This window comes from Dermacentor variabilis, chromosome 4 (assembly GCF_050947875.1).
Source record: "Dermacentor variabilis isolate Ectoservices chromosome 4, ASM5094787v1, whole genome shotgun sequence".
Taxonomy (NCBI): domain Eukaryota; kingdom Metazoa; phylum Arthropoda; class Arachnida; order Ixodida; family Ixodidae; genus Dermacentor; species Dermacentor variabilis.
This window is the reverse complement of record NC_134571.1, coordinates 25,575,676-25,601,278: the sequence shown is the minus strand read 5'-3', so window position 1 is coordinate 25,601,278 and position 25,603 is coordinate 25,575,676. Positions and strand designations below refer to the sequence as shown.

Here is a 25,603-nt window from a genome sequence, read left to right as displayed (position 1 = left end):
GCGTATATATTTTTTTTTTTTTTACTTCGCACTGCAGCAAAAGAGATGTACTTCCGTTTCGTCTGCTGACAAAGTTTTGGTGTCTGCGTGCACCGAAACTGTCATCTTCTGCCGTGTTCCAGCATGCAATCATGTTCTGTGATCCGCTTGCGTCTGCCTTAGTATTTGTGTAGCACTGACTTATACCGCTAGTCAGGAGTCCTCGTGCACAGTGCGCAAAATGGTGTGCTGCTTGAAATGAGACAAGCGCAGCAGCTCGCACGCAACGCCGTCAGCGGAAGTAGAAAGGGGAGGAGGGGGGGGGGGACGAAGGTATGGCTCGTGATGTATGTGTCACGCGATCCTCGAGCTTCAGTATGGGAGAACGCAGGGAAGGAATTTCGCTTGCAGAAGCTAAACGGGGTAAATGGAGAGAGTGCCTCTCTTGGCAATGGCTCTCTCCTCCTGAAACCATGAGTTCGCGGCACGGAAATATTTATATCTCGGCTATTAACAAACCAACTTGAACATTTGTTGTGGCAGAATGCTCCTTAGGGGACGCATAACAACTTCCAGCGTATAACCAAAATTTGCTATGTGGCTTGGTGAGGGGACCTTTAAAGCTGCACACTAAGAATGTTTACAAGTCAGAGTGGACCAATAGCAAAAGGTAATCTGTTGATGCATATGTATCTTCGGTTTCAGGTAAAAATTATCGAGCAGTTGCTGACTGGTTATATTAGTTCGCTAAAGAAGTATGAGGTCTTTTCTGAAAAAGGTAAATGGGCTTTTTGGATTGCTTTTAGATTTTTGTGATTACTCTTGAGACCAGTGTGGACTGACACTTGGTGGATGTTTGTGCTCACCTTGCAGAAAAGGACTCGGAAGAAAAGGAACCTGCCACGGCGCTCTTGTGGACTTACTACTATGCAGCACAGCACTACGACTACCTGGGCTGCACTGCCAAAGCGTTAGACCTAATAAATGCGGCCATTGAGCACACGCCAACGCTCATTGAGCTGTTTGTCTCCAAGGCTAGGATATACAAGGTGGGCACATTTCTTGTGTTCATTCCCTTTGTAGTATGACTCACAGTAGTAGCTACAAAAGTTACAAAAGCCAAGCAGTGAAATTCGGAGATGTTTAGCGATAGCTTGGAACAACTATCCCAACATGAACGCTTTGTCACCTACACTGGCGTCTGTCCCTCAAGCAAGGCATTCCCAGCGATATCTGCAGTGCCCTTTGTGCAAGCTGTGGTAGTCCAAATTAGTTGTAACAGTTGCTCTTTTGAGCCAGGATGAAATTTAATCATATATGTACAGCTTATTACTTCCCTTGGCTTGCCAAATGTATACAGATAAACCTCGATATAACGAAGTTGGTAAAATCAGCCACTTGCTTTTATATCGAAATTTTGTTGCATTGAAATTTGACTTTTTATGCAAATAAGTACAGTCGCCTTACGATTTTTGTTGCAAAGACAGGGGCTGCAGAATTTTCTGAATTATCAGGCAATGAAAAACAGCTTGTTTGAATGAGAAAATAATTTATTCTGATGAATTATTTTGATGAATAGTATGCTCTCGTGCCATATCGACAATATCTTCAGATCAGCGGTACGAATTAAGCAAAGCCAGCCATGCTATCGTGTGCATTCCGCCTCTGCAACTAATAATGTCTCTTCCAATGGAAAGACGTTATCATTAAAAGCGCCAGCAGCGGGGGGCGAATGCTTCATCTGCCTCTCGCTCCAACCAGTCACTGAAATTCGAGATTGCACAACCTTTAATACTAAATGCACAGGAAGACGGCTAATGTAATGCCACGCCATCTTGGCACACCCATTTCTTGGGCACGTGGCAGATGACCTCGAAAGCAGGGTGCACAGCTCAGCTCTGCATGCGCTCAGCCGTACTTACAGCCATGCGCAGCTACGGCTGAGACGTGTGCCAGAAATTGCCAAGCGTCAGTTAAACCCCGCTCCTCTCACGCGCTTTATCGGGTTATCGCAAGTGAGCTCCCCTCCCCCTCTTTCTGTTTGCTCGCATGGGAAGGCAGCATTTGTGAATCCACCATCTTTCTTGTCTCACCCTTACATACTTTCACTAGCACCTTAAAGCACAAATTGCGCAGGCCTCAATAGGATCTTATCACACTTGGACTTTATACGGAACATGATACGGCTCCACTTCGGCATTCGCTCTTGTCCAGGATTTGAGGAGTGCGTTTGCAACTAGCCACTTGTAATTCAATAATTTGATCATCTGCATTGATGGAAGTTTCCATTTATTGTCTCGGCATTCTATTGCGACAGAAGCAAAATTTTGTTGTATTGGAATTGTATACAAGCACACTATGTTATATTGAGGTTCTGTATACATGATGTTCTATGAACAAGAGGTTATGAAAAGTTAAGTACTTCGTTATATAGATATTTAACTGTACTTCCCTAGACTGATGAATTGTCATTTGCATGAAGGGTGTGTAAGTTATGAGGCTAGCTCTAATTTAAAAAATAACAAAGATGTAGTCCCTAGTAGAACATATTGGTTTAACCAATATTCCTGAGCATTGTGAAATCCTTGCGTTCTGTGAGGGGGCCCTGCAACACTTATCTTGTTTCTAGTAATGGTGTTGACGTGACACTAACTTTAGCTGTTTTCGGCTAAAGCAACTTGAGATGTCCGAATATCATGCTTTTTCTGCTGTCACATTTCCATTGTAACGCTTGCGAACTGGATTGAGGATAGTCTACATTATGGCACAGTATTGAAAACAGATCAGAAGAGGTGAGGCAAAGCAAAAGCCTGCAATGATTATCAGCGATTCATTAACCCTTTCAGTGTGACTGACATACTGGTAGGTTTCCGCATTTCTGTCCCACCATTTCACTAGCATACCTACACAATCCCTTACGTGTTTTTGAGTCTGCTGCGCATTTTATTCCTTATGCCTGGTAGGAATGTGAGGAACATATTCAGAGTGTGTTTGCAACTATCCTTGTCATTTGTTCCCTTCTGCATAATAAAAAATAAACTGCTGTGTTCATTTTATAAGATTGGAGAAATAATCTCAAACTGGGAGTGCGTCACCTCTGAAAAAGCCAGACACTGAAAGGTTACGGATATCTAAAGAGAGATCCTCTTTAAGAAAGAAAGGTCCTCTATTCAAAAGCTACACATTAATGACTACACGGCACCCAATAAGTTTTATTGCATTAGAAATGACATAAACATTCGAAGCGCATTTTTGCTGTCGGCGTCGCCATCGCTGTAGCTGTCACCGACGCCGTGATGTTCTGTATAAAGTCCAAGGGTGATAGTACTGCCGCCGCGCATTGTATGTTGTATGTGAGAGTAAAAGCACGTGAGGGAAGCCGACGATCACAGCTCAATCTAGCGCATGCGAAGGCAGAAAGCAGAGAGCAAAGGCGCCATTTTCCATCGCGCGAAAGTCCGTGGGGGGGATGGGAGGGAGGACGGCGTTGTGCTCCGGCAGCAACTATGAATTTCACAACCGGGCGCAAGGGAAACAGATGATCGTGGCTCAATCTCACACGCCATATATGGAGGCAAGCAGGGAGGCAGTGCGAGAGGGAAGGGGATGGCTTCGACTCCACCAACAATTGTGTACTTTGTACAGCTGCGCGCGCCGTATCTTGAAAGTAATCTGCAGACGGCCCATACATTTGTGTGTGCTATATGGTCGCCGCTCTTGCATTGAAGGGGTCGACAGCATGAAGGCTACTTCGCTCGCTGCTGCTGCCGCATTTGCTCACACTGGCGTTTTGACAGCGAGTGTTCGCGCTCATCGAGTGTGATGTGTTCACGTGTGCTTGTGCGCGCTGACCATATGCTTGTTTATTCAGTTAGTGAATGTTTACAAGTTTACCAACCGATAAAACATTTTGTATAGCTGTGCACTGATTTGCTATCAGAATCGATGCCTCATCTTACAAGTGAAACTACTACTCTTTCTTTCTTTTTTCCTTTCTATATTATTTTTCTTCATGTATTTTGGAATTTCGAACTGCACAGCAGGGCAATTCATTGTTTAAATATAGGAGGTTGTAAACATTCTGCAGGTTGTTCATTTTATCATACTTCACACATTTTATGAGAGACCTTCGGTTGATAAGCTAGATCTGTCTTAACAGCTGCTTAGTTCTATCTATCTATTATGATTTGCTTGTTTGATGCTGCCTGTGCTAGGGTTAAGTGCTCCTTGTGTTGCAGCTCAGGTGTTCTCTTGTTTTCACAGCATGCTGGTGATATCCATGAAGCCTTGAGGTTTCTGGATGAAGCCCAAGCTCTGGACACGGCGGATCGCTACATCAACTCGAAATGTGCAAAGTACATGTTGCGGGCAAACCTAATCAAGGAGGCAGAGGACATGTGTGCAAAGTTCACTAGGGTGAGTTCAAAGAGCATCAAGCACACTTCTTTGAGCACTGATGCAAGAATTTTGTTTTTGCGTCAATAGGGGCAGTTGCCGACCGATATGTAGTAATGACTTGCACCTTCATTGGACTCTGTGTGCAAAAGATATGTTACTTTCATTGCTAGTGGTTTAGGTTATGATAGGCATTGGTGCAAAACTTGGCATCATGTGAGTGTGGCACCATAATGTTTCATTGATCACAAGTGGTGGTAATACCGTATAATCTCGAGTAGGGGCCACACCCCTAACTTCACAGCCCAAAATGTGGAGGGGGCGACATTCCATTCGAGAAGCAATTGCATTTAGTGTGCTCGGCATCGTGGAACTTTTGCGCACCACTATCAGATGGTGAGAGATGCGGTTTGACCTCTGACGTTTGAGGCACGTCCCTGACTGGCTCCTTCACGTTCCTCCATGGCAGCGTGCAAGTCACTGGCACCATGTTTTCTTCATGCAGCTAGTTTTTGCAGCAAACTCCTTTGGCTCATCTCTCAGCTGGTGAGAGTCCGCAATGGAGAGTATGCATTTCATGGCGTTCGATGTCGCATGTAAGCTCAAGGTTGTAGCATGCGCCTACGAGAGCGGCAAGTGGGCAGCAGGCCGAAACTTTGGTGTCGACACAAGAATTGGTTTGGATAGCATGAATTCCTACTTGTTTAGCACATTTCTTCCTAAATTGATTCATTTGTTAGGGCGGCCCTTTAAATGCTGTTTCAATGACCTAAATGCCTTTTTACTAGATGTTCACATCTTTAAAGTTAGTATTATTGGGGTCCATGAATACTTTTTATCTGGTCATGAAACTTCAGCATAATGCTATGAGATAGCTTGACACAGCGCCTGCAGTGGATGCACCACTGTGCTAGCACAAGTAAAGGATGGACCGGAGCAGATGCCGAATAGACGCTGCAACTGTTGCGTACGTACGCTCTCTATTGCACGAGGGTCAACTGCCTGTATCAGCATGTGAATATTGTTGACACAATGTGTAAATTGCCACCCTGTTTCTGTACAGTTTAAACACAAAGAATTTCGAAACAACTACAATGCCTTCTTTCATTTCCAGATTCAACTGCGTTTGCAACAGCGACTTAATTCGTAATTCAAATTGTACACTTGGACTACTCCATCATTAGAAACAGACTACAGAGAAAGTTCACATGACACATTCGTGTAATTGCGCATAACAAAACCTGTGTTTCAAGCTAGCAAAGATAACCAACTGATTGGCTAGCGAAGCAAATATGTAATTATTAAACAAAGCTAACCAACTGATTAAACAAATAAACAAATAGGGAATTACTAAACTATCAAACTAATAACTAACTAATCTAACACCTATATTTACTAACTAAACTGAATAAGCAGCACAACAAGCTACAGTAACAAAACCAACTCAACCAATAAACTAATTGCATAATAATACATCAACTAAAATAAATGAAGACAACTAACAAAACTGATTAAGTTATTGATCTAACTGAAATAAAATTATTCACTAAACCTACCTAACCGTAATAACTAAGCAAATAACTTGCTAATTAATCAACTAATAATTAACACACTCAACCAGCAAACCAAGTATAAATTACTCATCCAACTAACTAGACAAAGCGCAAATAGAGACAGCTGAATGAAACAGTTTGTTCAAGGGAGGCTACTAGGGGGAAGGGGCTTGATGTCAATCATAAAACGGTGCCGTGTGAAACACCAACGCATCGCAGATTACATTATTTTGCGAAAAGTTACTGTTGCATGTTCACTCAACAAATGTGCTAAAATAAATGTGGGTGAGGTGTCTTGTGAAAGATTAGCATGATCATGCAACCCAGCCATCTGGCTTGGCACATTGCTTACCTTCTATTTATGCCAGCACCTCTGGTGCCACCTTCTGTCACCATATAAAACTTTCAGGGAAGTTTCATGACCAGACGAAAAGTATCAAAGGACCCTGGTATTATGATGGAACAACCCCAAGTCTGAACAGCAGATAATGTAATATGCATTGCGGTTTTTCTAAGTAAGCCATAGAGTTTCTCACTACATTACCTAGAGGGTAATCTGGCGCCACCGTCTATGGGAGTTTCTTAAGGGGGCACCGTGCCGTCATGGGAATGACGGTATATGTGTCTGCGAGGCTCGTGTTGGCTGGTGTTGTAAGAGGCTTCGTCTAAAACGTGGATATGGCTACGCAAATAACGCGTTCTCAAAGTAAAATCTTCATATAATGTTTCCATTCACGCATATTACATCTTTACTCCCCCACAGTGCATGACCAAGCGAAGAAAAGCAAGAACAAACGACCAACTGTTTCAAAGCGAGCGCGAACCTTGTCGTCTGTCCTCCAACTTTAGCGGCCCGCTGATACTTCTTACGCAACGTATAAGCGTACACGCATAACAAGTTCTCATAGTTAAACAAAACATGTTTTCGCGTAATAATAAAGCTAAAACAGCTTTTCACGTGCTATTTTAGTAGAAAGTGAATCATTATGACAGACGGAACGGTACTTGCCAAGCGCGTCTTCAAGGTGTCCTGTCTCTACGAGAACGATGCCAATCCGAAGTCACAATATACTGGCATTCCCATGCATACCACAGCGCAGCAGCGCCAGATTTCCCTCTAGGTAATGTAGTAAGAAACTCTATGAAGTAAGCACAGTTAGGCGTGCGACATTCGTGTTACCGTTGCTTTTTCTCATTACTGAAGCCATGTAACAGGCATTTAGTTGATGTGATTACTCACCTGTTTTCTCACACAAATAGAATATTATTTTTTCTTGTCACTTTTGCGCTTGCTTTTGTAGCTGTATGCTGCTTTTTGGTTGGAAGAGTGCTGTTAAGGGGGGCAAGTTGTTGCAGTCCTTGCAAGCTACTATTTTCACACTGTGTCAGCTCTCTCTGGCTCAGTGTAGTAAGAGTAGCAAGATCAATGCTATGGCATAACAGCCTTTAACGATGAGCCTTCTATAAGACAGTGGTCTTTCCTTTTCCACTGCCTTTTCCAGCTGTCGCACATGTACTCTTGTATCTTTTATTTCTGGTTTGATATTATTCTGTGTTGGCTGGAATATTTCTCACAATTATCCAGTCCTTCATGTGTGTTCCTCTGGTGTAATAATTATTCTTTCCAAAGTGCCTTTCACACGTGCTTGTAAGTGGATGGGCTGTGCATTGTATAACTTAATTTGCATCAGAAATAGAAGTGCTCATGCACGTTTTGTTCACCTACTGGGTTTAGCTTTATTTTATGCTACTGTATAATGGCTTTGCTGATGATTGAATTGATAGGGCTACAATAAAAGCTACAAGGAATAGGGCTACCGAAGATCAGTTGTGTCCTTTATGTGTGAGGAGCCTGTACATCTTCTCAATGTCCGTTTCAAAATCTAATTTCCTATGCATACAGGCCGGAGCAGATGGATTTGACAAATCATGTGCTCATGAGCGTGCACATACGCACATGCACACACTTTCCGTGTAGAAGCTTTCAAACTTTAGAGGGAGCACTTCAGTTATTCTGCAGTGTTAGAGCTGAAACTTTGTCAGACTGGAAATGTTAACTGTGCCATGAACTAATCGCACCTGGGGTGTTCAGCGGGGCTCAACATTAACACCAGCTGTGGTCACCTCTCGCAGTGTGTAAAGCCACTCGCACTGCACAGTTCTTGCTGCACTTGTAACGCTATCATATACAATACCATATTTTCTAATGTATAACCTACTCCTGCATGTAGCCCCCGCCACCAGTTACAGCCATTGAGAAAGCGAGAAATAAGTGTACTGGTCCCGCATAAATAACTGTATGACACTCATAAATTTAATAAAATCAGCTCAGTAGAGTTGTCTGCAAAGCACCCGAAGTACCTTTTTCTTTTTTTGCGTGCGTGCGTGTGTGTGTGTGTGTGTGTGTGTGTGTGTGTGTGTGTGTGTGTGTGTGTGTGTGTGTGTGTGTGTGTGTGCGCGCGCGCGCGCGCGCGCGCCTACGTGCTACTATTTTGTAGTGGGGTGTTGCTTCGGGGCAGTGCAGAATGCACGGGTATGCCAAACTTCGTCTTTAGGCATGGCTTTGTGCTGATCAACGCCGTGAAGTTGCACTAGAGCCCCTGCTTCCAGTGCATACAGAACAAATCTTAACTAGTATTCTTGGTGCGGATGAGTACACACATGAAACTGTGGTATATTGTTTCTTTCTAGGCTTGTGATTCATCAGTGTGTGTTATCCTGTGATTACTTTCTTTGTGTGCAGGAAGGGGTGTCGGCAGTGGAGAACTTGAACGAGATGCAGTGCATGTGGTTCCAGACCGAATGTGCCATGGCCTACCAGCGGTTAGGGAAATGGGGTGAGGCCCTCAAGAAGTGTCACGAGGTGGATAGGGTGAGTGGGAATTCGATGGGCACACACGTATGGGGCCTTGTGTTCAGTGTTGGTATATATGCCAACTATACAGCCACCTTTATTGTAAGTTTTCGGACTTAGTGAGAGTGCTGCCGTCATTATGCTTGTGTAATTAGATGCAAATGAAATGTGAATAGGATGTTTAAGCAGCCAATTACATGGGCACAGTGGCTGTGGTGTTGTGTCGTTGAACATGGAGTCACAGTTTTGATTTCTTACTGCAGCAGCTACTTCAGGTGGGGTAGGGTGTCACTTGGCACTCTGTGAAACTGTTAGGGTTTCCCTGCTTCAAAAGGTTTGGGAACCTGTGTGATAGAGTCAGCATGATTTTTTGGTGCTCTTTTGATGTTAGCCAGCAGTCATTTTGCTTAGCCCTGATGCAACCCTATCTGCAGCACAAACACACTTGCGCAAGAATTCAGTGGCTTTGTTGATATAAATGTCAATAAAAAATGCCATAGGTTTCCTCAACAAAAAAATCACATTAGAACTAGTATTGAATTGTCTGCAGTAATGTGAAGCTGATCTTGGGAACAGGGTTCTTATTTTTCTGTGTACGAGCAGTCTGGTTGCATGCCTTCTGTGCCCTGTTGACATAAGTGCTTGCAACAGTGTCAACCCTTTACAACTTGTCTACCTTGATGTTTGCAGCACTTTTCGGAGATAATGGAAGACCAGTTTGACTTCCACACATACTGCATGCGCAAGATGACACTACGTGCTTACGTGAGCCTCCTAAGGCTGGAGGACGTGCTCAGGGCTCATCCTTTCTACTTCAAGGCTGCCAGGGTAGCCATCCAGGTAATTCCGACATCAAATACGCAAGCATGCAGAGTTCATCAACTTGTGAATTCTTCCGCCAACTTGTTTATCACGTTAGCATGCGACTCTGTAGAGTTTGAGCAATGGGGTTGTGGTGCACAAAGAAAAAACGCACTCCCTAGCAAAACAATCAAATTTTGTTACTACAAACACCACATTAATGAATTTGTCAATTTTCTAATATACTGCTATTTTAAAAATCCCCAGCGGAGTTGCCTATGCTTTCAGTCTAAAAATATATTTAAAAACTACGAATTTCAAAGTACCACATAAAACGGGGAAGGCAGGATATGGAAATTCAAGATGATGAGCAAAATGAGAACAAGGCAAAAACATGAGCCAACATTTCGACAAGTGGACTTGTCGAAAAGTACCAAATACAGTAAAACCTCGTTAATTCGAACTCGGTTAATTCGAAATCCCAGATAATTTGAACCGGCGGCCTAGGCCAACCTGATTAATTCGAAGATTTGGGGTGCTATGCGGCAATTCTCAATCCCCATTTCACCGCAAACCCGACAAAACGACGGCCATTCAGAGCCACGAGGCGACGCCGCATAGCAATCGCGATTATTTATAGACGAAACGACCGACCCATTATACTGCTAGCACGAAGGTCAGTCCACGATACGCCGTGCGCACCCCCGAAACGCACACCTGCAGAGGAGAAGACAGGCTTCACTGCAATGCAGCGGGCATACCAGTTTTTGTCACGTGCTCTCGTCCCCCACTCCGCACGCTCCTCGTGGTCGCAGCGTCAGCGCATGTTCTCTGCCACAGCCACTGGCTGCCGTTCGCCCATTCTCTCTCTGCGCCTGCAGCGACGTGTGTGTGCGCAACGCCGGTCTGTGCCATTTCTTTGTGTGTGGTGGTTAGGAGTGTTGCAGCAAGCATGGTGTTCTTTTTTTGAACTGTGCAGAAGTGCCATCGAGCGAAGATGCCAAAGTATAAGACTTTAATGCTGCAGCAGAAGTTCTGCTTGATTCAAGAACCGGGTAAGAACACGTGTTCCAAGACCGAGTTGGCTGAAAGGCGCAGCGTACCCCTCTCGACATTGTCCACAATATTGAAGAACAATTCGAAGGTACTGGAGGCCTACAGCAAGACATATTCTTCGAAGTGGTCGCGAGTACAGGCTCCCACGTACCAAGGTGTGGAATCAGCCTTATTTCGCTGGCTGCAGAAAGCAAACGCAGCCTACCTTCCCGTCACTGGAACAATACTGCGGGAGAAGGCCAACGACTTGGCTCTACAACTTGGGCACGGAGAGTTCAAGTGTACCAATAGATGGTTCAGCTGTTTTAAAGAGTGCTGTGCAAACGAGAGCGTCGTCGACGACTGGAAGAAACACACATGGGCTCTGTTGCTTAGCGAGTACGGTGCAGATGATATGTACAACCTTGACGAGGCAGCCCTTTTTTACAAGATGCTGCCCACAAAAACGTTCGCAGTGAAGTACACCGTGGCCAAGGGTCGAAAGCAGGGCAAGGAAGGAATTACCGTTCTGTTTGGCTCGAACACGTGCAGTAACACAAGCTGCTGCTGCTCGTGGTTGGAAAGAGCGGGAAGCCTCGCTGCTTTAAAAATGTGCGGCTGTTTCCAAAGGATGAGCTTATCTACCGGCACAACAAGAAAGTCTGGGTCACAGGCACAATATTTGAAAATTACATTCGGTAGCTTGACCGCAAGTTCACGGCCACAGGCAGGAATGTACTCTTCGTTGTTAATTGCCCGGCGCATGGTGACATCCCACACCTGAAAGCTATCAGGATGGTATTTCTTCCTCCGAACGCCACATCGATCTCGCCGCCAATGGACCAAGGCGTCATTCACCCACACGAGGAAGATTTATCGCCACCATCTGCTCAAGCGCATGCTCCTTTGCTACGACAATGGCAAGGAGTACTCCATTGACATGGGTGGGCCATATGTCTTATAGTGTATGCATGGAAGCAAGTGGAACCAACTTTGATCATGCTGTATTTTGGAACACGCTGGCTTCTTGAAGGAAAGAACCGTCAATGCTGATGCTGACTATTCATGTCTTGATAAAGAAGGAGCCGAGTATTGCGACCGCATCAATGCACTCTGCGCAGAGGATAGTGAATCCGGTGCAGTTGGCTTCGCCGAGTATCTGAACTTTGAAAATGATCAACAAACGGGCTACTCGGGGTTGGAGAGGGAAGCTACCGCTGATACGACCATGTGCGATGACAGCGACGACAATGCTGACAAGCCCTCCTGAGTACCCGCTCTTGGGGAACTTATTGGATTGCTGAACATTATCTACAGTTTTGTTGAGTGCCACGGTGTAAATTCTCAAATACTGCACGTAGTTGGCCAACTAGAAAACATGGCCCTTGGAGCCTCCAACTACAGGACGCGGCAAGCCAGCATCTCTGATTACTTAAAGTAATCTAAAGATTGCCAAATAAAGATAGCGCATTCCTGCAGTGAAATTTTTTGCTTGGGTTGCATTTCTTTTTTTTTGTGTTCGATAAATTTGAAAACCTGCTTAATTCTAAGATTTTTTTCGGTCCCGATGACTTCGAATTAATGAGGTTTTACTGTAGTGTTTCAGAATAATGTATGTAATTTCTTTGCTTGTTTATAGTCAAAGCGCATCAGCATTACTAATTCAGCTAAAAATAACTAACCTGTAACTCTAACGTTTGTTGGTAAACTGTTCACAATGTGTCTACCTCGATGAAGAAGTAGCTATCCTCAGCACGTTTAGTGCCACCATACAGGTGCTGCTAAATATGTAGTAGCTTGGTAGGCCTATGTAGCCTTTTGCGTTGTGCGTCATTGTGTCATCCATTGAACTTGCCATAAAGTTTGTGTGAGACGTTGGGGCTTTGCTCACAATGGATGCAGCTAGTGACAATGTTAAGAAGAAGAAAAGGTGATTCTGGCTGCAGAAGAAAGTGGACATTTTGGGAGAAGTCAAGGCAAAAAACAGATTGATCTTTGCAGAGAGCATGGCATTGCCCCATTAACGATCACGACCATTTTGAAGAATCAGGAGAAGTGAACCTTCATTGGGAGTCACTAATCACTCTTACAAGGAACGGCTGTGACATTAGATTTCTAGTATCTGGATGATGGCAATGCTTACGAGGTGACACCAAGTCACAGAGCGCTCAGCGAGATGAGTTCGCAGATCCTAGTGTCCATCAGCAAAGACAGTGTTCTCATCTGGAGGCATAATGACGTTCCCGGTGATGTGATCCATAAAGTGGAAGGTGTTGAGTTGTTTCAGAAGAAAGGCAAGCAACCTTTTCGTATTGAGCTGGGTCATCGACACGTGTCTATTGTCAAAGTACAGTCAACGACCGATTTTTCGGACCCTCTAGGGAACGTTAAAACGTCCGAAAATTCAGGCAGTCCGAAAAAATGAATGCATGCAAAAAAACGCACTTTTTTTCTTTTTTTTCTCGGATCTAGAGGTAAAGGGCGAAGTACCAGGCTTCCGAAACCCTGCCAAAGCATCAGTGAAGTGGCTATAAAAAGAGGCGTTCAAAAACTGTATGTAGCCGACTGCCGGTTTATTATGTACATGTGCATCGTCGGGCAGCCGGTGTTATTGCTGCAGTGGCTTGAAGAACTTGTTGATTGTTGTTTGGACGTTGTTCCAGTCGCATGCGATCATATTCGCCTCGATCTGAGCAAGGGTCATGTCAGCACTGTACACCGATGAAAGAGTCAACAGTGCTCGCATCAACTCGGCGCTTGTAGGCGGCGCAGGCATTGGCTCCACATTTTCAACATCGGAGTCTTCTGAATCCCCCACAACCTGACGGACTATTTCCTCGTCAGTCAGTTCTGCGCAGAAGTCGAGCTCGTTGTCAGCGTCAACAAATCGCAAAAGTTATTTCCGTGGGTATGGAAACACCAGCAGAGCGGAGCCGATGCCGAACTCCTTGCTCACGTCAGCCTGCGATCGGCCGCTCACGACTTGCTTAATAAAGGCGGCTTTCTTTTCCATCGTTAACCGACGGTACTGCTTTCCGCGCTTCGATGCCATCGGCGAGGACGACGAAGACTTAGTGGGGGCCATCGAAGGCAAGCGAACAGTGGAGTTCGCTGACGAGCGTCGAAGCACCTAGGCTTAGCGTCGCAGAACACACTTGACACAACAGCACAACCACACACCACGCTAGCCAAAACATGGCCTGCGCAAACAAACAAAATGGCGCCGCTCCGGAAACTCCGCCGGAGGCGGAAGTGCGGCGATAACATAGCCAGCGTGGCCAGACCAAATGGGTGTGTGACGGCTAGATTCGGCTAGTTGTGGTTCAAAGCGGTGATATGCTTCGGCTGCAAGTCTATTTCCTTCGCAAGGGCGCTGCGCGAGGAGCCAAAGGACCTTCCGTCGCGTCAAAAAGTCCGGAAAATTGGACGGCGGGGGGTTCGAGCGTCCGAAACTTCAGATGTCCTTATAGTACATTGATTCTATGGGGCTCGTGGCGGTGCCGCGAAGACGTCCGAAATATCAGGCATGTCCGAAAATTTGGGCGTCCGAAAATTCAGTCGTTGACTGTATCGTATTTACTCTGTTCTAATGGGCCCTCAATTTTAACGCGCACCCATTTGCCATGACCTAAACAAAAGTCCTTTACAGTGCCGCCCACCTCAATCTTTCATACACAAATACAACTTTCTCTTATTAGAAAAATAAAGATTTACTCCCAGTACACTAAAGTTGCGACGGATAAAAAAAGTAGCTGTTTTGCCCAAAAGGCGAAGCATCGATTGGAATAGCAGGTTAGTCGACAAATACCGTAAAAACCCGCGTATAATACGAACCCGAATATAATACGAGGTGAAATTTCTGGGACGAGAAATGGAAAAAAAAAGTTTTACCCGGGTATAATGCGAGGGAGAGAAACTCGGGGAAAATATTTATTTAAATCGGACTCGGCACTTCATTCACTGTCGTCCTCCGCTGCGCTTTCATCTGACAATTCCTTGTCTGACATATCCTCCCAGAGGTACTCGTCCTCGGTGCCATCGAGCGCGTTCCGAGATCCCGCACTTCTTGAAAGCGCGACGCACAAGGTCTTCTGGGATGCTCGCCCATGCGTCCACGATCCACTTGCACAGCGTGGCTGGCGATGCCCGCTTCAGCCGCCCAGTCGGCGTCACTGCAGGTTCACCTGACCGCATCCACTCTGCGTAGCACCGCTTCACCGCGTCCTTGAAAGGCTTGTTGACGCAAACATCTAGAGGCTGCAGCTGAGACGTCATCCCACCCGGGATAACGACGAGTTCAGTATTACAATCACGCAACAGCTTCTTCACCGAGTCGGCCAAATGGCCACGAAACGCGTCCAGCACGAGGATGGACGGGAACGACAACAGTGCACCGGGCCGCCTACACCAAACGGACTTTATCCAGTCGAGCACAAGACTCTCATTCATCCACCCTTTCTCATGGCATTTAACGATGACATTTTTCGGCAGCTCACCTTTTGGCATTGTCTTGCGCTTGAAGACGACATAGGGCGGGAGCTTGCGGCCGTCTGCCGTGCATGACAACATGACGGTAACACGTGTCTTCTCATTCCCAGTGGACCGGACACAAACTTGTTTCGAGCCCTTTTCGTGCACGGTGAGGGGCGATGGCATGTCTAGATAAACTGGTGTTTGGTCAGCATTGCCGATTTGCCCTAGCTGAAAGTTCTTCAACTTGCGCAACGAAATAACGTGGTGCTGGAAAGCCACCAGTAACTCTTCAAACGATTCTGGCAGCTTTTGTGAAATTGAAGTTCTCCGGTGCAATGAAAATCCTGCACGGCACATATACCGATAAATCCATTGCTTGCTTGCTTTGAAGGTGGAGCTCGTTAGGCCTTTTTCTCTTGCAAGCTCCCTAGCTTTTGCCTGCATGAGCTCCACGCTCACAGCATGATGCACGGCTCGCTGTTCTCGGACGAATTCCGTCAGTTTGAGTTCAATTTCCGGGAATGTCCCATTCTTCGGGCCGCGAAAGCTTCTTCGCGTTCCGCTGCACTCAAAAAGTGCTTCTTTTTGCCGTCGCCATCCGCGGATGCTTCCCTCGGTGACGCCAAACTGCCTCCCGGCCGCACTGTTGCTGATTTCCTCTGCCGCTAAAATCACATTTCGCTTGAAAGCTGCCGAGTACTGCTTGCGTGCCCCCGACATCGTGCTCCTTCACTAAAAACGATGCACTTCGCGAAGCGCGGTTAACACGTGAACTGCCAAGGTCCGCACTCAACAAAGAAAGAAACGATGCCGTAGCCATGCTGCAATAGCGAAGGCAAGCTGTAGCCAGGCAGCAATAACAAAGCCAAGTCGTAGCCATGCAGATACCAGGAAGCCAAGCCGTAGCCACAGAGCAATAACGAAACCAAAACTTCGAGCCGAACTTTGAAATTTTTGTCCGGATCCGCATATAGTACGAGGCGGAAATTTGGGACACTAATAACAGGAAAAAAACCTCGTCCTATACGCGGGTTTTTACGGTATTGGGGGCGAGCTCCACCACTGGAAAAGCGGGCACCACCGTCGGCGTGACGTGGCATAAAGGATCACGTGGTGGCCGCGTCGGCTGCTTCGGAAGCACCGAAGCAAGCTGAAAACGAAAGTTTAACGTCCCACCTGCGCTGCAGTTCTAATTAAATGGTGAGGCTTTTCTGCCTTGGGTGTCTGCTTGACAACATTTAAAATCACTATAATAGGTAGTGGCTGCCTTTGGAGGCATACAGCATAGCAGGCTACTGCTCGTTGCCTCAGTGCCGGGTGTATGCAATGGAGCCCAATGTCAGACTTGTTCACATGTAGCCACAGGACAGGAAGCTGCGTGAAGCTTGGCTCGCGAAACTTAGAACCGGCAAACAGCCATTGGCTACAACTCGGGTATGCAGCAAGCACAGACCCGAGGAATGTTTTTGCTACGGCGCCGGGACTGTGATATTTGGTGAGTAGCAGGAAACGCGCATTGAGACGTTCGCCCACGCTCGCTGCCCGGCTAATGTCACGTCAGTTTGGTCTATGAACTTGATGCTAGACAGTGGCAAGTTTACTGGAATTGGAAAGGGAGTGGTAAAAAGCACATTAAACAAAGGCATGTCATATGGTCATGTTTGTTTATGAATTAACGCACTGGATTACGAAAAAGAAGCAGTGCGAAATTGCCCGCTGAGTGCATACAATGCGACGCAACTTTAGAAATATTGAAATGTCCAAGAATTTAAAAGAAAAAAATATTATTGAATCGTCGCGACGGCACATCACAGTCGCCGTGTAGGCGTCGAAGTCCCTTGTTAAAACGAAATTGTTTTTGAACAGCTTTGATAACGTCCACGCTACAGTGGTTGCTTGTGGACTGTAAAATGCTCATATTCTGCGGCCTAAAGCTCACACCACGGTGCGAAAACGCTCCCAGTGAAAGCGAAACATTGTGCACGGACATGCATGCAGACGCGCAGTCGGTCACCGCGAACCCGTGCGATCGCTGCATGCATTCAGGCTTCGTTCTGTTATGCGCCATTTGGTTATACAGACGGCTCACTATAAGAACATATATCACATAGTTCGCGCTCAGCGATTGCCTACTTTTCACGCAGGCAGGTCCGGGGACTCCATCCATCGCGGCAACCGCGCGCAGTGGCTTTCACTGTACGTATTCGGTAAAGAGATGGCGTCTGTAAACGATTCTGTGCTTTCAGTTTGCCCAAGAATATTATTTCGACAGTAATAAAGTTCTCTCAATTTGAGACTACTTACAGAAATGTACAGGAGGGATACCACGTGGTGTTTTTATTAAGCGCCGTAAGCCAAACCTATGAGGAGCGTGCCGCGTGATCCCTTATACTACGCAAGGGAGGCGCTTCCGACAGATGGCGACTCTGTAAGTCCTCGCCCCCAATACGAAGTAAGGATAGTACAGTAAAGCCTCGTTGATTCAGATTTCAAGGGACCGAAAAAAATGTCCGAATTAACTGAATGTCGAATTATCGAGGGCATCCAGAAAAAAATAAGCAAATGCTTACTACGTCAACACGCTTTTATTTAGTGAATGAATGAGCAAATCCAGTTTCTATTTTGCACAAAGCAGTGCGGAAGCTGCAATTCTCGTCATGCCGAACCTCATTGGCTTCACAGGGGCAATCATTTTCATACTTACATACTTACATACATACTAATCATACTTACATTTGCAACACGTTTTGCACTGCTGCAAGCTCATCCCGATTATTTTCTCGTCAGGGAGATGATAGCCAACAGATCGTCCGTCCATCGCGATGTAGTTGGTGCTCGTCATCCTCTGCAGCTTTGCACAGAATCAAAACAAAACTACTGTTTTCCACAGCCGCTGCAGACAAAACCGTGGTCGCTATCGATGTGATCATGGATGACGACTACATAGTTCTTTAGATGCGTAGCAAGTCAAAACGAAACTGTTTTCCGCAACTGCATCGAAAGAAACCGCGGCCACTATCAACGCGATCATGGATAGTGATTACGCAGTTATGAGAGCATGCGGCCAATGCGGGCATGTTTTCGTAAAAAATTATTCTGGTGCTGTTGTTATTAACGTACGATTTCCACTGAATATGGTGACGCGGGCTCTGCCACTTCGTTTCGATTGGACACTAGCACCGTTAATGCTCTTTTGCGGCGTTCCTTGCTCGCTGAGCTCCGAAAGTTGGCCAAGTACATCCGAATTAATGACAGTTTGCTTGCATTGAAATGATGCATACGCCTGCTGGGACCAGAGGACAAGTTCGAATTATCCGATTTTCCAAGTTAACGAGGGTCGAATTAACAAGGTTTTACTGTAATGTTATCGGTCTTATAAACTTGTAAACATTCGTTTACTAAATTAGCAAGTATGGGGTCGCACACGCGCAAGCAAACATGAACACGTCTCATTCGATGACCGTGGAAACTCTCTATCAAAACACTAAAGTGATGAAGTGCGGTAGCAAGAGTGAGCAAATTGACCTTTGTGGTGCCTCTTACTTCAACGCGAACTAAGCGGTGAGAACACAGTGTTGTGCACCTAGACGCGTAGAGATAGTCCACATCACAGATAACTTTCAAGATAGGGGCCACGCAGCCATGCCCAACGCAGCAGCCACCGGAGTAGAATGCCACTCCTTTTGTTTGCGCCAGTCCCGCATGCAAGTTTCAGAAACTTCGAACGCCCGTGATGCAGGCCAATTTCCGTCTCTCTGCGCATGTGATCACCTTCATTTTACTTGCGGCATAATTACGAAGTTGCAGCTGGCTCTTCCGTGCTGATAGAGCAAACTGAGAAAATAGGAGGACAAACGGTGGACTAACCTAAGCGCATGTACTACGCTACATGGAGGAAGCTAGAGCAGCTAGGCTCAAAGTGCATACGAAGCGGCCACTTTGAGATGCCGATGGTGATATGGTACCACAGATTTAGGGTCGTACTCAATTCTAACACGCACGCAATCTTTGAACCCGATTTATCGGGAAAAAAATTCGTGTTAGCTTTGAGTAAATACGGTATGGGGGGGTTCTTTTCTTGCTGTTGGGTTCGATTACTATCTTACGTTCGCAAGTTTTTCATTAGAAGAGTATTTTAAAACAGCGAATTATTTTTGGTCATCCTGCATACTTCGTGCCAAGATATGACTATTTCTGGCAGACAGAAAAAAATCTTGGCTAGGGCTCTCAACATTCTTGCACTTCCACGGAGTAATTCTAGGCAGCTTTGATTTCCAGTAGTAGTCTTGCCCCTGTTCCGATCCAGCTGACATCCATTCACTCAAGATGATATAAAAGTTAGTCAGGAAGAACTTTGAACTAATTTTTAGGAAGGAAATACTGCGCAGAACAGATGAAGGTGAGAAAGGAGAAATATGGACTAGCACAAACTTTCTACTTGGAATTCAGTAGTATATGTGTCTTGTCCTTCTAATCTTCATCTGCTCTGTGTAGTATCCTTCAAAAGTTATGGTGTAATAGATTTTTTGCTAACTTGCATCTTTTAGGCTTTTGCTGTGTGAAAAAAGAACGGTGCTTTGAAGTAAATTGTTTTTAAGTGCTTACTTCCATTTGATTGTAGCTCCCACACATCTAACATTGCCGTCCAGAAGTGCCACTTTTGGCAAAGCATGGGTGAAACTTGCCCTGTCCTCATTGGCAAGTGACTTGCACACTTGCACATCATTGCCAGTGCTGTCATACAGTCCCAGGGTGTTTACCAACCAGGAATTGTCAGGGATTTTGAGTAGTGTGGAAAAACTCTGGGAAAACTCAGGGAATTTGTGCCTCTATCAGGGAAAATTAGCTGTAATTTTATTGAAAGGGTTGAAAGTCTGGGTAATGCTGGCTTGAGTAACAGACAGGAATCGTGATGAATCGTCTTTGACGCCCTGTCGTCAGCTGGAGGAATCGCCGGTGTACAGTCAATGACCGACTTTCCGGATGCCCGATGATTTGGACGGCTTCGTGGCTCCACCACGTAGAGTCAAATGTATCAGAACGTCTGAAATTTTGGATGCAAGAACTCGTCGCCGTCTGATGTTCCGGACGTTTTGCCGTGACCGCAGGTCCAAAATGGCATAAATGAAAGCCACCACCGCTGCTACTTTGATTACCTCGCTGCCTCGAACCAGCGCGTTCGCACGCAGATCCGCTGGCAGCCGTAGGCACTGCTGTGGCAACCCTACACTTAACTGCTTCGATGTTCGCTATTGAGCTTTTTGCCGTTGGGTGCCATGTTTTTCTTTGAAAGAATTCGCGCGGTCAGCAATGGCACTGAACTCTGCCTTTGTGGTCCTCGCGATTGGCTTAGAAGCTTGGAAAGCACGGTGCATTGCATAATGCCGGTTCCCAAAAGTCAGCTTCGCCTCTGTACAGAAATGTTGCTTGGTGAAGCATACGCAAAAGTATTGCAGTGAAGCATAACAAGCGTGGAAAGGAGCCATTGCCACGGGACACAGTATGTATTCCTGAATTACACACGCGCGCACCCGGTATCTCCCGACACAGTACAAGAACTGATATGCCTAATACGTGTACCGACAGGCCTTCAGATCGTTTCAGGGCGGTTTGAGCCCTGAAGAACAATAAATGACATGCATTTATTTTTTCCAACTGGCCGATTTTTCGCACTTTTTCGCGGCCCCTAGGAAGTTCGAAAAATCTGACGTGGACTGTGCAAATGACTGCGGCCATTCAAATGTTATTAGTGAAACTTCAAGAAAGTTCAGTGAAATTCGACTCTTTCATCCAGTCACATTGATGCAGCATGTCTCCTCATTTGTTGGCAGTCCTTATGCCAACATGTTTAATTTTATGTATTGCCTTGAGATAATGTAAATATAGTCTGGCTGACTTGTACTGTTCCCGAAGTCCGCACAGGTCTTTGAACCACTTTAAGGTTCTTGATTTTAAAGGCATCGTTTTCAAGGCCATGAACATCGTGGAATATTTAGCAGCCCTTGACAACTGTTAGATGTTTTGGGGCAGTTAATGGTATGATGTCTATTTGGAACAAGGGTGATTCCTTGCTTTACAGGCAAAGATCGCAATCTGAGCATCGCCATAGATAAACATATTCAATGTGCCAGCAGGAAGAGCTCAGTGGAAATCCAGAGTGCTTATCTACCTTTGCATGGAGTTTTGCAGTCGTAGTGCGTCTAAGGTTTCATGTGTCCCAAGTTTGATATAAATTGGCTTGTTTGCACTTTTTAAATACATATTGCCTGTGTATCGTGCATGGTTAGTTTGAGATTGTAAAGAGAGTCCAGTTTTAAAGAAAACATGTTGTTGCGTGTGCGAATTTTTCCCTCTGGCTAGTGTACAATCTCCTGACTTTGGAGCAGATGACTTGTGATTGAGGGTGCTGGTACCTTTTTGTATACCTCTGTTGTGCATTGACATAGCTTCAGCCATCCCTTGCAGCTGCATCCCCAGCTGCACATTAGAGTGTTCCCTCCAACAGTGGACTGCACTGTCAGACTCCATCCAAACAATGAAGACACCTCTATAGTGTTTTTTTATCAAACAAAAACTGTGGGACATAAACATCCAATGTTTTGGAGGGTAGACACGATAAGCTAGCACATGTAAGGCATGTCAACCAGAAAACCTTGGCACCTTTTCCAGGAGAAAGAAGGCGCTTAAGCTGCATTTGGCTTAATGGTGACTGTGCATACATGTTCGCCAAGGTTAATCTAGAACATTTTCACATTCAGCCTGGCAAAATTGTAGCATTAATAACTGGATGCATTTGGCCTGTGCTGTAACGACATTCAAGAACGAACTACAGGACATTAAGCAAGTCGTGACTGGCTCAGCGATGAGCCGCAAATACGACAGAAGGGTGGTGATCCATGAATCTCTTCGCATCAGGGAGATGCCCCAGTAAAGTATTGCATGGTTTGGCTAAAAAAAAAAAGAATGCAAGTGTATTGTATTGCCAAGACATTCAGGGCAAGGAAGGCACAAGGCAAGGAAGACTGAATTGTGGCTTTGTAATAACGTGCCCTACCACTGGTCGTCTGACTTGTGGCCTGCCCTCTAGCCCCAACTGCAGCGCACTCATCTAATATGTGTGGGGCATCGTTGATGCAAATGTCATTGCAAAAGACCACAACACCAAGAATGCTTTAAAGGCATCCATAATGTTGACAGAGAGGAGGCGAAGCATGCCTGCAGCCATTTCAGGTCTTGTCCTAAGAAGGTCGTGGTAGCTGACAGAGGTTACATTGAATACTGCTTTCATTTGACAAGGTTTTTTCTTCCATCTACAAAGCTTTGTATGAATACATAGATTTTTTCCTTTCATTTCGGATGTTCTTCATTGTATAGCTCGACAACCTGTAATAGTTGTGTAAATGAATTGTAATTGACTGTGGTTTTTCTGCCTGCTTGCTAATGCATTTTCTTCTATGTCGCTACCTGAGCTGTAAAACATTGCATCTGCAGGTGTACCTTCAGCTTCACGACCACCCTGTTGCGGAAACGGAGGCGGCAGAAGAGATCAACACGGGTGAGTCAACTCCTCTTTGTCATTTGCTTTCCAGGCTGCAGCGGAAGAGATTACTTGGAAGACCAGACGTTAGTCGAGGCAACATGGTGGCACTTGAGCGTGGCAAGGAAGTAGCAAGAAAATGCGGCAGTGCCGATCTGCCTCCGTTTGCAGGGAACCACTTTGAGTTTGCATGTTCCGATGTTTTGCTTTGAAGTGCTGGTGTGAATGTGCACCAAGTGTCCCTTTTCATCTACAGTTACCGCCAGTGCTCGGCAGTATCGAAGATACATGTATAATATCAGATGCTATCTTGCATACTGTTTGGCTATCTTGTATCTGTATCATGATACGTCTGGCAAGACGAGTATCAGTATCTGTATTTCCAATACATGAAAGGATGCATCTTGTATCTTAAGGTACAAGATACTGCTATCGTAACAGCACCGTGTGAAAGTAAAGGCTGAACTCTGCTTCTCAAGCTGATACTGCTGCCACTAAGCCATCTGAATAAAACTAAAGGCAGCGACATCCTTTTATCTTACTGTCAGAGCCCTCCAGCGAGGGCAGGTGATGAGGTCTGGGCGTCCCTTTTGGTGGTGCAGAGTCACATGGGTGGCAGTCGCACCGTCTCGACAAAAACAAGCACGCGAACGTCTGCATGCAGCCACTGTATAGTGTCATTATCGAAGTCTCTCTTGCTTGTTGCTTTGTTACAAAGTCTGGAGAATGCAAGAATGGGGGTGCTTGCGTCTACTAATGGCTTTCACATATTGTTTTGGAATGAAAATATTATACCTTGAGCAAGAAAGATCAAAATTTTGACATGAGAACAGGCATTTCATTCGAATGAAACAAGGTTGGCCAGAGTTGGGAAACTTCCAAGCAAACATTTATGTTGATACGTGTGTGATGCTACATTATATAGATCTATAATAAGAAATATGTGAATGTGTCGATGTATGGTAAGGCACAAATATAAAGTATCGTATTGGATACAATAATTGCGGTAGTATGTTGTATCTCTATCTCAAGTACTAGTTACCCGAGTATCAAATCGTATCATGACACAATTGCAAAGTATCTTTGCCCAGCCGTGATTACTGCCAACCTGTGCTATTTGGAGAATTACTAGTCGCTATTTGACATAGCTTGAAATAGTCAAACAAGTGTATTTGACTTGGTTAAATTGAAATGATCCTTATGTAGAACAGCTTCTGTGAATTCTGGACTTGCAACTAGAATGTATAGAAAAACTCAGGTTACATAGAAATTTGCATCCACTCCTGATAGATGGTACACTCCACGTTGTACCAAGTGCCTTCATAAGTTGGCTTTGCTGCATAGAAAAGCCACCAATGTGGCAAAACACCTGTTTATCAGCCGGTGCACCGTGCACGGGTCCGTTGGCCCGTGGCCAATGCATTGTCCCCGGCCAATGGAACCGCGAGTTCATGACTTCGTTCAAATGGCCTTTCTCCTTGTGAAGCGAATTCCTTTCTAGTTAGAAAGAAATGACATATGTGTTTCTTGGTCTCAGATTTCAGAAAACTTTCATTTAGAATTACAATTTATATAGAACTTGCGAGTGCTTTTTTGATGATTTAAAGGGATTCGACTCTGTCCTCCTTTCATAATGAATGCTTTGGCATGTCACCCTTCTATCTTTAATGAGACTGCCTGCCACTGACTATGCGTGCACAGTTGCTGTAGAAGGGTAATGATGTGTATTCTCAATTGTGAGAGATACGTTCTCATTTGTAGATGGCTCAGTCGTATGGAAGACATCTAATCTGCCATGCATACAAATTGCAATGTGTGATTAGGGCAGGACCGGTATAATGTAAAGATTATATTCAAGTGCAACTCCTTCTTGCGCTTTGTCAGTGGGAGCGGCACACTGCAGTTATCTCCATGCTCGGCCGGCTGTGAATGGTGGCTAATAGACCCTTTCCTTTCCATAATTGCAAAGCTACAGCTTTCCTGCAACGGAGTTTGCCCAACTAATGGTGGTGTAGTCATTTTTGCAAACAGGATGTACAAACACAGTTTGCTTGTGTTATGTCACGGAAAATGTAGGTGTGGCACTCTTCATGAAACCATGTGTAAGTGACTAGCCCCAGCATGTGCAGCTAGCACTTCAACATCATTTGAATGATGACCGGTGCCACCATTAGTATGGTGAATTCGCAGTGCAGAGAAGTGTACTAGTGAGTTAGACAAAAGGGTTTATATGAAAGGCATACCTAAAAACGACTTGTATGTTTATGCTCGACAGAATTAACCGACTAGTGCAGCGACACCGTTTAGCTGCCCCAGGCTCTCACTGTCGCTCTTGGAACGACGGTGTCGCAAAACCAGCCTCTGTCATCCGCGTGCGCGCGCTCTCTCCTGAGAAAGCAAGGCAAGGCCAGCGGCCAGCGAGGTGTTGTGCCCGACGGCCAGGTGGCCCTGGAATTCCGTATGCACAGAGGGCAGCTCGTATCGGAGATCATTAGCACCGGACTTACATCACAGTGCTAGTGGTCGTGCCTTCCCGTTGCTCTAGCTCCCCCTACCGGCTAGCTGCCCTGCGCATCCCGTGCGCTCGTCGTGAAGAAAGAGCAGGGGGAGAGGGTTCGCCGGGCATCCGTGAGAGCTGATGCTTCCTTTGTTCTGTACGTCGGTGTCTTTCTCTTTACGTGGCGCCCCCTGATGGCCCCCCTGCGAACAATGCGCAAGCCCCCTCGCTTTCCTCTCTCCTGCGGACCAGCCTTTTCCCTTGGCAGGCTGGAGGAGATGGTGTCACCCTGGCCGAGCCTTTGTTTCTGTCCGACCTCGTTTTCTTTCTTTCTTTTTTTTCCCCTGTTCTTTGTTTTTCTCATTGCCGCTGTTCAAAGGGCAGCTCCTCACTCGGAGGAGCTGCCCCTTGGCCTTTTGATTGTTCCCTTTGGTCGGCTGGGATTGAGAGCCTGGACCCCTGTTCTTTATTTATTTTTA

At 45.6% G+C, this 25,603-nt stretch overlaps 1 protein-coding gene across 1 annotated transcript in view; it reads left to right on the top strand.

Moving 5' to 3' along the window:
- The window catches only part of Naa15-16 (N-alpha-acetyltransferase 15/16), a 137,099-nt gene that overhangs the window by 18,975 nt on the left and 92,521 nt on the right, over nucleotides 1-25,603 (top strand). The window contains exons 11-16 of the mRNA XM_075688454.1: nucleotides 685-757; nucleotides 853-1,028; nucleotides 4,243-4,395; nucleotides 8,671-8,799; nucleotides 9,472-9,621; nucleotides 22,582-22,645. Of these exons, the coding sequence (XP_075544569.1) occupies nucleotides 685-757; nucleotides 853-1,028; nucleotides 4,243-4,395; nucleotides 8,671-8,799; nucleotides 9,472-9,621; nucleotides 22,582-22,645 (745 nt within the window). The remainder of the gene's footprint in view (nucleotides 1-684; nucleotides 758-852; nucleotides 1,029-4,242; nucleotides 4,396-8,670; nucleotides 8,800-9,471; nucleotides 9,622-22,581; nucleotides 22,646-25,603) is intronic.